Genomic DNA, 13,320 nt, shown 5'->3' with positions numbered 1-13,320 from the left:
GGATATATAATAGATGATTTCAAAATCCCTTTCACAGTATGTTAATCGAAATGAATGCATATATGCTATTGAATTCAAAAGACGTTTAGCCTTTCTGCAATATTATGTCAAAGTATGTGATCATTTTAATGCATAATACCTACTTATATTTACTTTTGTGATGTTTGACTTCAAAGTATTTGATAAAATTGTTCTTTTGCTCTTCAGTGATGATCAGACTCGGTACAAACATTTTATAGACTTTTGATTTTGTTGTGTCCTTGACCCAGGGCATGTTACCTAGCATGAGTATATTGGAGAACGAGGAAATTCAGTATTTTAATTTAAGTTGTCAATAATATTATTGATATTATGAAGTTAATGTTTGTTAGCAGAATGAGCATATAGATATGGTATATATATGATAACAAACTTCTTTTGTGTGTATTAAGAAAAAAAATAACTATGATCCTACTTTTAAAAAAAAACTAATTTTTCTCAATTGCAAAAAACAACTAATTTCTCTGAATCGCATTCTGCATGCAAAGAAAAAAAATTCAAGAATCCCTGTATGCTTTAATTTGAAAGTGTGTCAATACTGATTTTGAAGTCTCTACAATTCCCAAAATTTCCATAATATTCAGGTGCACAGTAATTCCCTAAAATATCCTATTCCCTGTGAATTGTGTGTGCCCTGTTAGAGTCTTGTACTTAACATATTACTGTTTTGTGCTAAAGAGATTACATAGGAAGATTGGTAATATTTCAAATGAGGTGCTGGAAGTTCTGGAAGCTATCGAAATCATTCCATATTGAAAACTAATTAAAGACAGAAATCATTTTCTTTAATCAATGAGAACCTGGCTATTCTAAAAATAAAAACTAAAACTGCAAAAGGTGATAGATAACAAGCTAAGAAGCTGTGAAACAAATGTGGGAGAGAAAATAATGAGTTTTACTGAAAAGTTGAAAATTAAAGGTTGAAATTCTTAGCTACTGATTGTGAAGTGGTTGCCCTTTGATGAGATATATGTCTGTGTTTACAGGTCTTCGTTGTTGGATGAGAAGCGGCGACTTGAGGCACGTTTGCAGCAGGTAGAGGATGAGTTAGAGGATGAGCAGACAAATGGTGAAATGCTTGTCGACAAAGCCCGCAAGGCACAGATGCAGGTAGGGAGTCAATCAAAATAAACACGATTTCTCATTTTAGATTCAGTAATTGTTGACCCATTTGTTTCAAACCTGCATAGCTTAACAAGGAAGGATTGAGCCAAAAAGTTCCATGTTCTGGATGTATATTAATGGAAGAACTTGACACGGAATGTAGTAGATCAAATAAGATGTTTTGACAGAATCATTCTGCCTTTATCTGTCTGGTGGTGAGGAGCTTGTCAGTGGTCACATGTGAGGATGTTATAAAAGATATTTCAATTTCAACAAAGTGTGTAGTTATTAAAATATTTTGGAAATGACACATTCAAATAATAGTTTATAATAGTATGATTAGATTTTATTCAACTATTTGACTCTGATATTGTCTAAAGGCTGAGCAGTACCAAGCAGACTTGGCGTCCGAGAAATCAGTCACCCAAAAATTGGAGAACCAGCGAGCATCCCTGGAGAGGCAGAACAAGGACCTAAGAGAGAAACTACAGGACTTGGAGAACACTGTACGCACTCGTACCAAGGCAACCATTACCACTCTAGAGGGCAAGGTCTCTAACCTTGAGGAACAACTCGACAGTGAAACAAAGTAAGTCATGCTGTCACTTAGTTTAATAAAGAAACTAAGAAAAATCCATGTCATGTTTATACAGAATATTTTACAATACTGTATCACAAGAAGTAAGGTTGTGATTACTGGTAAAAGGCAGTGTGTTACTTGTCCAGACTAACTTTGATCATCTCAAGATTTTATTTTAAAATTAACAATCTGATGCATTTTGCAAATTCAAATATTATAACCATTATGGCAGACTACTTTTAATACAAAAAGTTTCTTCTGTCATAACATGTGTCCTAATAAAAAATGTACATTAATTTTTTATGATGGACCAGGTAAGTAAACTACTTATTTACTTACGTTTGTTGAGTTAAGCTAAAATTGTAATATGTGTTTTAGGGACCGATCCAATCTGCAACGTACTGTGCGTCGATTGGAAAAGAAACTAAAAGAGATGGTCTTACAGGCTGAGGATGAGCGACGCCATGCAGACCAATTCAAAGAACAGGTAAAGCCATTTCACTTGAAACAATGTACAAACATTGATTCCTGCTAGCTTGATATTTTCCCTTTACAGTGGGTAATGCATGAAGTAATACAGTAGGTTCGTTATCAAAGGTTTAGGAAAGTGTTTCACGAAAAGGCTACATCAGAGTTTTCTACATGGTTATTTTGAAATTCCCTGAATTTCTTGAATAAATAAGATAACTCATTAATTAACTTATCTATAAACTTATGCTGATAGCTTTAGGTACATAACATTTTTCATTCAAATTCCAAGAAAGATGAACAAATTTTAAGGTTACTCTTCTGTTTACCTCACTCACCAGAATGACAAGATGAACAACCGTGTACGAGCTCTGAAGCGACAATTAGACGAAGCAGAGGAGGAGATTACCAGGATGAATGCAGCCAAACGCAAGCTTCAGCGTGACCTTGATGAACAAATGGAACAAAGTGAAGCAACAGCTAGAGAAATATCTCAGCTGAAGAAATATAGGTGGGTTGAACTAACAAAGCATATGGAGGAAATGTAGATACCTGGTCGTGGTTGTAGCTTCCTAATCTTGGCGGTGCTGGTATTTTGATGTCACTTGTACTTTTATTCTGAAAAAAAGGTGTACTTTCTTCTTGGAAAATGTCAGTTTTTCATAAAAAAAAGAAAGATATTAAGATAAGTTGGGTGACATTTAATTTAAAAAAGAAAAATATCAGAATGATGAGTATCTTAATTTTGTTGTGAAGTAGATAATATCCCAGATCAGTGAGTTGAGGCATTGACAGTTATGGTACTACATATTAATCTTTAAACATTTTGAAATTGAAATGATTCTTACTGTAATTCATTGAAAATACATTGAACTACTAAATGCATTTTCATGTCATTGAACTTTGTAGCTATAGATTTTTGACCTGTGATGTACTAACATAATTCATTTCTATATTTTGTAATAGGATTTTAGATCTAAGGTTAGCCAAACTTTTTGTGTCGGTAATCACCTAATGTATGTGCAGTGAATTTTAGTTTCATTTTTCATCAGCTTCACAATATTAAGACAAAATATGTTTGCAAGCTGTAAATCATTCATATAGAATTGTTGGCCATAAGTAACACTGTGTTGGTTAATGATATGAGGATAGGGATCCTTGACAAAACTTTGTCAATGTCACATGTGTAGGGGCAGTTAAAAGAGCCTTGGTCTGTCAAAAAAAAAAACTTTGTCTTGGTTGATAATAGAAATGCGGAAAGCAGACAGTGTTTCGGTCTGTCGATAAAACAAGTGTAGGGATCATTGGCAAAGGCTTTGTCGATAATACAAGTACGGAAATCATTTACATTGTTTCAGTCTGTTGATAATTCAGGTATAGGGATTGGTGATTGAGTCTCTGTCTTCCAAATGTAGGAAAAGTATGAGTGGAAACTTCTAGGATGATGTTTATTTATCCCTTAGGTGGAAAAATGTTCGAATACAGTGCCATCCTTTGAAAAGTTTGCCTTCACTGTTGATATAGATTATTGCATTCATTGAACTGATTTAATGTTTACAATGTACTATTACAGCATTGTTACTGTGATGGGGAAATTAGACTACGTATATATCAAGCTTCATAATATGTTCCTTAATTATCTAAATTTCATTATCCTGAAAAGCTTTCGAAACATCCTTGAATTTGATGACAGAAAGTCCTGGAAAAGTCTTCAAATTTTATGTTTCAAAAGTATGAACCATGATCTTCCACCGTGGTTTATGTTGCGAGGATAGGTTTTTGAGGGAGCCCCTGTCTTATTTGATATTATAACAGATGTCTAACAGTATGCATGTCGTGTGGTGATCAACTAGTGTCTAGACTAAGCTTTTGTAACTCAGTAAAGTATCATTCAAACATTACTGCATCATGATAACCAGTGTCCTCACCATCCAGTTGATGTATTATCTCTCATTTAAGTCACAAGCACTTGCTTTCCCTTCAGCCTTAATTTAATCATTTGCACCACAAGATAAATTCAGCTGATTTTTGAACAAAAACAGTTTTGTAGATAATATATGATTTCCTTTCTTGCTCTTTTGAGTATGACAGTTTCAGACGCTTTCCAGCATTGAGTGTCTCCAAGTTTGCATTTTCAGTTCACCTGAAACAAAGGCTCATGTGAGCTGTTTTGATTTCAACAACGTTATTAGAATTGTTTCCGTATAAAACAGACTAGAAGTTAGATGCCCCCTGAAATTTACTATGATGACAGGTTACTAGTGGCTAGTTGATAGTGATTTGGCTGGACACTGACCGTATTAGGTTCTTATCCGAGGGAAAGCGTTCCAAGCTACATGTTTATTTCTGAATTCACAGATCGGGGGAGAAAGCCTCTAATTGATGATCTGACACCTGTTTGGTCAGACAGGTAAAACTCAGATTGATCTACCTGCGGCCTCTGCTAGCCAAGGCATTCTTATTTGCCTTATTGTACGTCTTCCTACATGACAATGCTTGCAACTTTTTGGCCAAGTGCATATTCCTAGTCTTTTGTATCATTATGTAGTTATTAATATATATCTGCCAACTGTGCATCATTAAATCCTCAGTTAATACCTGACTAATTTCCTGGAGCGCTAATAATAAATTTTGGACTTTTTTTTTTTTTTTTAATGGTTTTTGGGGGAATGCTGCATGTAATGTTTCCGAATTACTTTTGATTTAAGTGATTTTTTTTTTTGCTTCAGCTTTCATCACACATTATGTATATGTAATAAAGTGTAATTAGAAAAGGAGAAAGCAAAATAAAATGGAAGAAAGGGAATTCATCAAACTTTGTCAAACATATTTGTCTTGTCTTAATGAAACAATACACTTGATGTATTTGATTTAGATTACACGGTAGTGTGCATGGTATGAAATCAAACCCATCGTAAGTTCTTCTTGGAGAGCACATGGTTAGCCATTTCTTGAACAGTGTGTTCACTATGTAAAGCTAACATTGTGAAGATCACGAGTACGGAGACTTTCACAGTTGACCACCTTCCTCACCATCACTTTCACAGTTTAATGTGAATCATGAGTGACTGTTCTCCAAATATAACACCAGTAGTTTCTTAAAAAAATCATTTACATACATCTTTGAGATTATGATCTTAATTTCATTTAAGTGATGATAATTTACCCCTCATCTATATTTGAACTGGTTTTAGCATGGACAGATAAATATTTCTATTCATCCTTGCATGTTGTAGAGGTCAGTTGTCAGTTCACGTAGGATCACCCTAAAGCATGTCTTATGGTCATACTGTATATATTTCTAATCCATAATTAAAAAAAAAAGACAGAGAAAAAAAGACCAACAAAGAAATAATTTGTCTGATTACATGTATAATGATCAAAATTGTACACAACTCTCTAACTGATTAAAATAAGTCTCGCTGACACTGCCATTGCCAAATGCTCATTGCTTCTTATCCCATATAAAATAAACTTCCTTCGCTGAAATTGGTTAAGGGAATTATGTCCCTTGCTTCTCCCCTTTCAGCAGTGCACTTTGGTAACATAGGCTTTCATAGCCATTAACACATCAGATTGGTAAATGTTCAGAGATAATGTCACTGTTTTGAGGCCGTGTTTGATGCCCTAAATAACTCACAATCCTGACCGAGTGTTTACATTATCCTCACCAATGCTGTGTTGTTTTCAGAGTGTGTGTGGGTGTGTGTTGTTAATTAATATCATGGAACCAGACTTTATTTCACATATTATCTTGAAATATTGACCAGTGGAAATATTAAAGCATTTCAATCCGAAATGTCAATTGGGACATACAATTTTTAAAAAGATTACTAAAAAATATAAGACAATTTTAGATGGTATAAAAATGTGTTCTACAATATAAACCCTACTGTTATGGTCAGAGTGATCAGCATGTAATATTACTATTCATCACACAATGTACTTACAAAACTGATGCACCATGTAAATGCATTCATATTTATAATATAAAAATACACATTTAGATGTGTTTTGTTGTACAAAATTCTCAGTATCATTTTCTTCTCCATTTTCAGACCAAGTGCTAGAGTGTCATCTGCCCGTTCCATGTTATCCTCCATACGGTCCGGAGCCGGAGATTTGGATGATGATGATGACGACAATGTTGACTCCGCAAAACAAAACTCTGATGCTTAAACACATACCAGAACATTTATCATTGACTAGACGATCTGTCCTATGCCCAGTGTATCTCCCACACATACTTCATATAAACACATATACATTGGATTCCTTTTTTCTACAAAAGATGTGTATATCATGCCTATATAATTTCTATAAAGAAAACAAATTAAGTTTATTGTATCATTACCACTGTTATTATGTTTTTTTTACACTATGATTTATACCAGGACCCCATTAGTCGTTTACCTTGTTTTATACACCGTATAAAATTGTTTTGTTACACATGTGTGAGTTTTCTCACAAAATCATTACTGGATGTTTTAAGAAAATATGACACATTATCATATCACCAAACTGGGACCTGAAATACTGGACCATACCTTGACCTTTGATCTTCCTGCTGGCCAGTGTCAGTTCTGATGTGTGAACTTCGACATAGCATGGCGTTACCAATTTCCAACCAAGCTTGGCGTTGTGTTGTTTCCAACCAAGATTGACATGTCATTTCTGGCATAGGGTCATTGTGTCATTTCCGACCAAGCTTGGGTGTTGTGTTGCTTCCAACAGCTTTATATTGCATCATAATTCTGACTAAGCTCTGGATATGTTGGAAAGATCAACTTAAAAGTGCTGAAAAGTTTCACCTGTGATGCGAGATGGTCAGAATTTTCTGTGCATGCCCCATTTTGCCAGTATTTTATATTGGTTTTGCTTTCCTACCTGTCGCTATTATAAACAAATGATATACATTATATGTCTTTTACAATAGTTATGATTGTATTAATGTGCTCTATTTAATTAAATTGTGCTATTCTTATTGTCTCGTATGCTTAGCTTTTATAGTGGAAATTAACGAATTAACGAACAAGAGCGTGCGAGAGTAAAAATACATTGTTGGAGGGTTGACTGTCGAAATTGGACATAAATATCTGTAAATATTTGAATGAAAATATTGAAAAACAAATAATTAAATGGTGGTATTGGTTAATAATTAGCCAAGAAAGTATGAATATAGAATTTATATCAGTTTAATGTTTGTGTTGTAAAGATGTGATCACTGAAACTGTATAGTATGCACAAGGAAACGGTGATTACGCATGTAAATAGCCATGTCGTCCAACACACTGTCAACATTACCCATTCCACCACCATCTTGTCAGTTTCGTTCACCATCACATCACTGACATATGGCAACAAACTATTCTTTCACTCTTTATTTAATTTTGAAATAAAAGAATTTTTTTTAAAGAAAATATCTGCCAAATGGATTTTTTTTTTCTTTTTTTTTTTCACACTGGCAGATTTGTTAAAATGTTCCAATACAATATAATTCATATAGAAATTACATTCAGTACAAATATTAATTCCATAATTGATGGACTCTGTGATCGCTAGGTAGCAATGAAGGGCCTTACAGATGTAATGTCAGTAGTAGATACAAAGCAGAACTTGTGTACTGTTAGCCATGTCGTAGGGGTAATCTGACTATACCCACGTAGTTATAGTACTTAATACATGTATGTAGGATCGAGATCTCAACACAACTGGTCACCACGGTCATTCTTAGTGCCTGTACAGCTAAAACGATAAGTCTGTGTCCGTGATATTTGGTCATAGATCTAGTTAGCGTAGACCTCTGGAAATTGATAACTGTTGAAGTAAAAATATAATGCTGAATTGTTCATGTTCTACTAATAACAGGAAAAAAACATGTTAAAAACATGGTGATATGCAATACTTTTTTGTGGGAACAAATGGTATATTTTCTGGAGAATTTATTGTGTGATGATCTACATGTATATGTACTGGATGATAAGTGTATACAATTTGCTGCTTATAGCTAGCTAAATATTAAGATATATTATTATTATTATTAACGGTGATAGCTTTTTGCTAAATGGACATCTTGAATAAATAAAACTAATAACATTATGGGATTGTTTGTGTGTCATTTGACAGCATTTACGTGAGCAATGGCATTTACACACTGACAAATGCCACCCTATATCAGATCAGTCATTTGAGTTTTAACATAATCAGAAAAATAACAGAACCTAAGTTTAATCTGCAAAGAGTTGCAGGCTTAAGTTAATTTGTTTATAATATTGATTTGAAAAGCAAACCAGTCGGTATTCAATACATTTGTCACATTTATGATGGTATATAAATATATGCTGCCCTAGTTTTTTGCCTGCTTTGAGGCTGCATGTGAAGTATGACCAGACCTTTTAGGGTAAGAACAGGATCGAGATGAAACTTCCATCCAGTTAAATATTCCAATAATTAATATGACGTTGATTGTTGACGTACGGACGTTTCATAACTTGAAAAGGGTTGTTTTATAAGCTAGATTCTATGCCATGTTGCGACAAAATGGCCGTCAGGCAGCTGTCTTGAATGTTGACCGTTTAAGTTTGTTTTATCTTTTTCTCAGAAAGTTCTTAAGATCTTTCTGAGATTTCATATGAAGGTTTTTCTTATTATCAGATTATAAAAAGTAGAGAGAAGATCAGTCTGACATAGAACCAATAAGGATCAGTCTGACATAGAACCAATAAAGATCAGTCTGACATAGAACCAATAAAGATCAGTCTGACATAGAACCAATAAAGATCAGTCTGACATAAAACCAATAAAGATCAGTCTGACATAGAACCAATAAAGATCAGTCTGACATAGAACCAATAAAGATCCGCCTTACATAGAACCAATAAAGATCAGTCTGACGTAGAACCAATAAAGATCAGTCTGACATAGAACCAATAAAGATCAGTCTGACATAGAACCAATAAAGATCAGTCTGACATAGAACCAATAAAGATCAGTCTGACATAGAACCAATAAAGATCAGTCTGACATAAAACCAATAAAGATCAGTCTTACATAGAACCAATAAAGATCAGTCTGACATAGAACCAATAAAGATCAGTCTGACATAGAACCAATAAAGATCAGTCTGACATAGAACCAATAAAGATCAGTCTGACATGGAACCAATAAAGATCAGTCTGACATAGAACCAATAAAGATCAGTCTGACATAGAACCAATAAAGATCAGTCTGACATAGAACCAATAAAGATCAGTCTGACATAGAACCAATAAAGATCAGTCTGACATAGAACCAATAAAGATCAGTCTGACATAGAACCAATAAAGATCAATCTGACATAGAACCATAAAGATCAGTCTGACGTAGAACCAATAAAGATCAGTCTTACATATAACAATAAAGATCAGTCTGACGTAGAACCAATAAAGATCAGTCTGACATAGAACCAATAAAGATCAGTCTGACATAGACCCAATAAAGATCAGCCTGACATAGAATCAATAAAGATCAGTCTGACATAGAACCAATAAAGATCAGTCTGACATAGAACCAATAAAGATCAGTCTTACATAGAACCAATAAAGATCAGTCTGACGTAGAACCAATAAAGATCAGTCTGACATAGACCCAATAAAGATCAGTCTTACATAGACCCAATAAAGATCGGTCTGACATAGAACCAATAAAGATCAGTCTGACATAGAACCAATAAAGATCAGTCTGACATAGAAACAATAAAGATATATCCATGGTAGGATCCCTCCGAGATTTTCAAAATCCAGGTAGACACGTGAGGCGCGCGAAACTACAGGGACGTAACTTTTATTATGCAAGCTTCAAAGTAACAAAAATATGTCGGTCAGGTAAATGTCTTCGTACCATTCCCGCCATTCCTTAGTCATAGTCATAGTATAGATGGTATATTTTCTCCCGAATCCGATCTCATTTACTGACAGTCGTCTGTTTAAACTTAATTGTTCAGTGAAATGTTGACGTTTTTAACCAGGGACAAAAGTGAATGGTTAATGTTCTACAGAAAAGTTATAACTAATTCGCCATTCTACCGGGAAGGGGTGGGAACGTTACCTCGATGACGGAATGACTAGAGATGCGTGTGCAATAGAAATGTTCATGTCCCTGAACAAGTTATTCTACGAAGATTTTGTCCAAATTAAATCATATTTTAAACGCGAGAACATTCAGGCCACGAAGTCGTTCAGATGTAACTCGATCGAAGAGAACTGCATCACAGGTTTTAAGTGGGTTTTTTTCAGGGGACGTCGCAATCCGCGGTGCGAACGCGAAACCGTTTAAGTTGACTTCATATTCCCGAAAGATCTAGATACAAATAAATAAATAAATAAATAAATAAAACGTCTTTGTAGAGGTCAATTCCCATCATTCATTTGTCGTGGTTAAATATGTTTTCTCTTGAATCTGATTCAATTAAACGAGAGACAAAGGTAAATTTAGATGCCACCTCCACGTGCCTGGTAACCCAGGACCCTTACTTCGTTTTCCTAGGATTCTGGATCCTAATTTAGTGACATATAGGGCGCTAACTTAGCAACCTAGTTATAGAGCTCTAAGTAGGGTAGGGTCCTAACTTAGCTATCTTATTAAACTTGGACACTGTTTTGATCACACGACCGAGACAGCGCCGAGTCTCAGCATATACTACATATGTATATAATTACAAAAGTAGCCGTGTAGATGACAAGTGCGTAATAGCAGGAACGTACATCAGTGTATGTCCCTGACAATAGATACTCAGTAACAAATATGATGTACATTCAGTTTGTTGCTTATTATTTAAATAAAGGATGGTTGATTTGATACTGTATATAAATGTAGATATGAAATAGGCTTCCCAGGTGGGGGGGCAATACCGTGTGGCACCATGCGCTGTCGTGCGACCGTGCAGCGATGGGTAGCCTTCTTTTTTTATACCTACTTCTAAAGATGTCGCGAAATCAGTTTTTGACAGGTAAATTTAATAAAAAAAAAAAATACCCCGTATCGATTGAGAATTTTTTTAATTGAATCATAATTAACAGGAACTTAACAAGGATAGCATTTTAGTTAAATACAAGTTTGTTTTCTCACTCACCAATAACTGTGGTGTTTAAACTGTTTTATATCAAGGATTGCACGTCTTGTGACTTGAAATTCATACTACAAAGTTTCTTCTATCTGAAGAATCTTTTATTAATAGATCCGGCCGAAAGGCAGCTCTAAGACGATTTTTGACTTCCCCAACTGTTGAAAATTACAATAATTTTAAAATTTGGAGAGCAAAGGCTCGACGATCTATCAAATTCGATAAAAAGAATAGCTGGAAGGAATACGTTTCTAAAATATCTTCAAACACATCATCTAAAAAGGTATGGGATCAATTGCGAAAAATAAGTGGAAAAAGAAAAACGGCACCATCATCCCACCTTATCAATAAAAAACAAATTTTCTCTTCTAAATCAGAAATTGCAAATGCATTCGCCAAAAATATAGCCTAAAACTCATCGGCCAAAAAACACTCCCAAAAATTCCAACGATATAAAAAAGAGAAAGAAAAGAAACGTCTTAATTTTAAATCCTCCAACACAGAAAGTTACAATAAACCATTCAATCTCCCAGAGTTGCTTGAATCCTTAAACAAATCACAAGATTCAGCAGCTGGGCCAGATGAAATTCCGTACCAATTCCTAAAACATCTACCGGAATCATCTTTACGTTGTCTCCTTTATATTTTTAATCAAGTCTACGAATCAGGAAAGATCCCAGATTCTTGGAAGGAATCTACAATTATTCCAATTCCAAAACCTGGTAAGGGCACCACTGAACCAAATAATTATCGTCCAATCTCTCTAACAAGCTGCATATGCAAAAACCCTTGAACGGATGATAAACACTAGACTAGTTTGGTTCCTTGAATCTAATACTAGTAATATTTTGAGTCCACTCCAAAGTGGATTCAGAAACCGCAGAGGAACGGTAGACCATCTGGTCAGGTTAGAAACCTTCATTCGAGAAGCTTTCGCGAAGAAGGAGCATCTAGTCGCTGTGTTCTTTGATCTGGAGAAAGCATACGATACTACATGGCAATATGGTATTATGAAAGACCTGCATGAAATTGGTGTACGTGGGAATCTCCCAAAACTCATCGCAAATTACATATCTGACAGACATTTTAAAGTTCGCGTAGGTTCAACTTATTCTGAAACAGCCAAACAGGAAATGGGAGTCCCTCAGGGTGGAATCCTTTCCGTAACACTTTTCGGTCTGAAAATCAACAGTATAACTAAATGTGTCGGTAAGTCAACTGAAGGGTCTCTCTTCGTTGATGACTTCTTGATCTGCTATAGGTCAAAGAACATGCACACGATAGAACGACAACTTCAACAATGTCTAGGCAAACTACAAACATGGGCAGATGAAAACGGCTTCAAATTCTCCAGATCAAAAACTGTCTGCATGCACTTCTGCCAAAAACGAAAACCACATAATGATCCAGACCTAACATTAAATGATATCAGAATCCCAGTTGTCGAGCAGACTAAATTCCTCGGACTAATTTTCGATTCGAAACTCTCCTTTGTTCCACATATAAAATACTTGAAAGATAAGTGCTCAAAGGCAATGAACATTTTACGAGTACTATCCCATACTGACTGGGGTGCAGACCGTGAAATGCTTCTGCGCCTTTATAGGACGCTTATTCGGTCAAAACTCGACTATGGCTCAATCGTTTATGGATCGGCACGAAATTCTTACCTGCAGATGCTTGATCCTATCCAAAACCAAGGATTACGTCTGGTACTTGGTGCTTTTCGAACAACACCTGTGCAGAGCCTTTATGTAGAGGCAAATGAACCATCCTTAAATGACAGAAGGAAAAAGCTTTCTCTTCAATATGCCGCCCAATTGAAATCCAACCCGAAAAATCCAGCTTTTGACCTTGTTGTCAATCCGCAATACCAAAACATATTTACTCAAAACCAAAAACTCCTACCAGCATTTGGCATTAGAATTTCTAACTTTCTTCAGGAACTTGACATAAGTTTAGACAACATAGGCGAGTACACCGTAACTGATGTACCACCGTGGCTTGTCGAATCACCTGATATTAACCT

At 35.1% G+C, this 13,320-nt stretch overlaps 1 protein-coding gene across 6 annotated transcripts in view; it reads left to right on the top strand.

Moving 5' to 3' along the window:
• The window catches only part of LOC117332867 (myosin heavy chain, non-muscle-like), a 53,448-nt gene extending 45,158 nt beyond the window's left edge, over window positions 1–8,290 (top strand). For 5 of the 6 annotated variants that reach the window (XM_033891959.1, XM_033891952.1, XM_033891945.1 and 2 more), the window contains 5 exons: window positions 1,026–1,149; window positions 1,524–1,732; window positions 2,102–2,210; window positions 2,533–2,702; window positions 6,250–8,290. In XM_033891959.1, coding sequence (XP_033747850.1) covers window positions 1,026–1,149; window positions 1,524–1,732; window positions 2,102–2,210; window positions 2,533–2,702; window positions 6,250–6,370 — 733 coding nt within the window. In that variant the 3' untranslated portion in view covers window positions 6,371–8,290. Of the gene's footprint in view, window positions 1–1,025; window positions 1,150–1,523; window positions 1,733–2,101; window positions 2,211–2,532; window positions 2,703–4,549; window positions 4,602–6,249 lie in introns of all 6 variants that reach the window. The other variant, XM_033891966.1, reaches the window with a different exon arrangement.
• Window positions 8,291–13,320: the final 5,030 nt, after the last annotated feature.

The sequence above is a fragment of the Pecten maximus genome, chromosome 1, assembly GCF_902652985.1.
Source record: "Pecten maximus chromosome 1, xPecMax1.1, whole genome shotgun sequence".
Lineage (NCBI taxonomy): Eukaryota > Metazoa > Mollusca > Bivalvia > Pectinida > Pectinidae > Pecten > Pecten maximus.
Note: the sequence above shows the minus strand (reverse complement) of the source record. Positions and strands in the feature narration are given on the sequence as shown.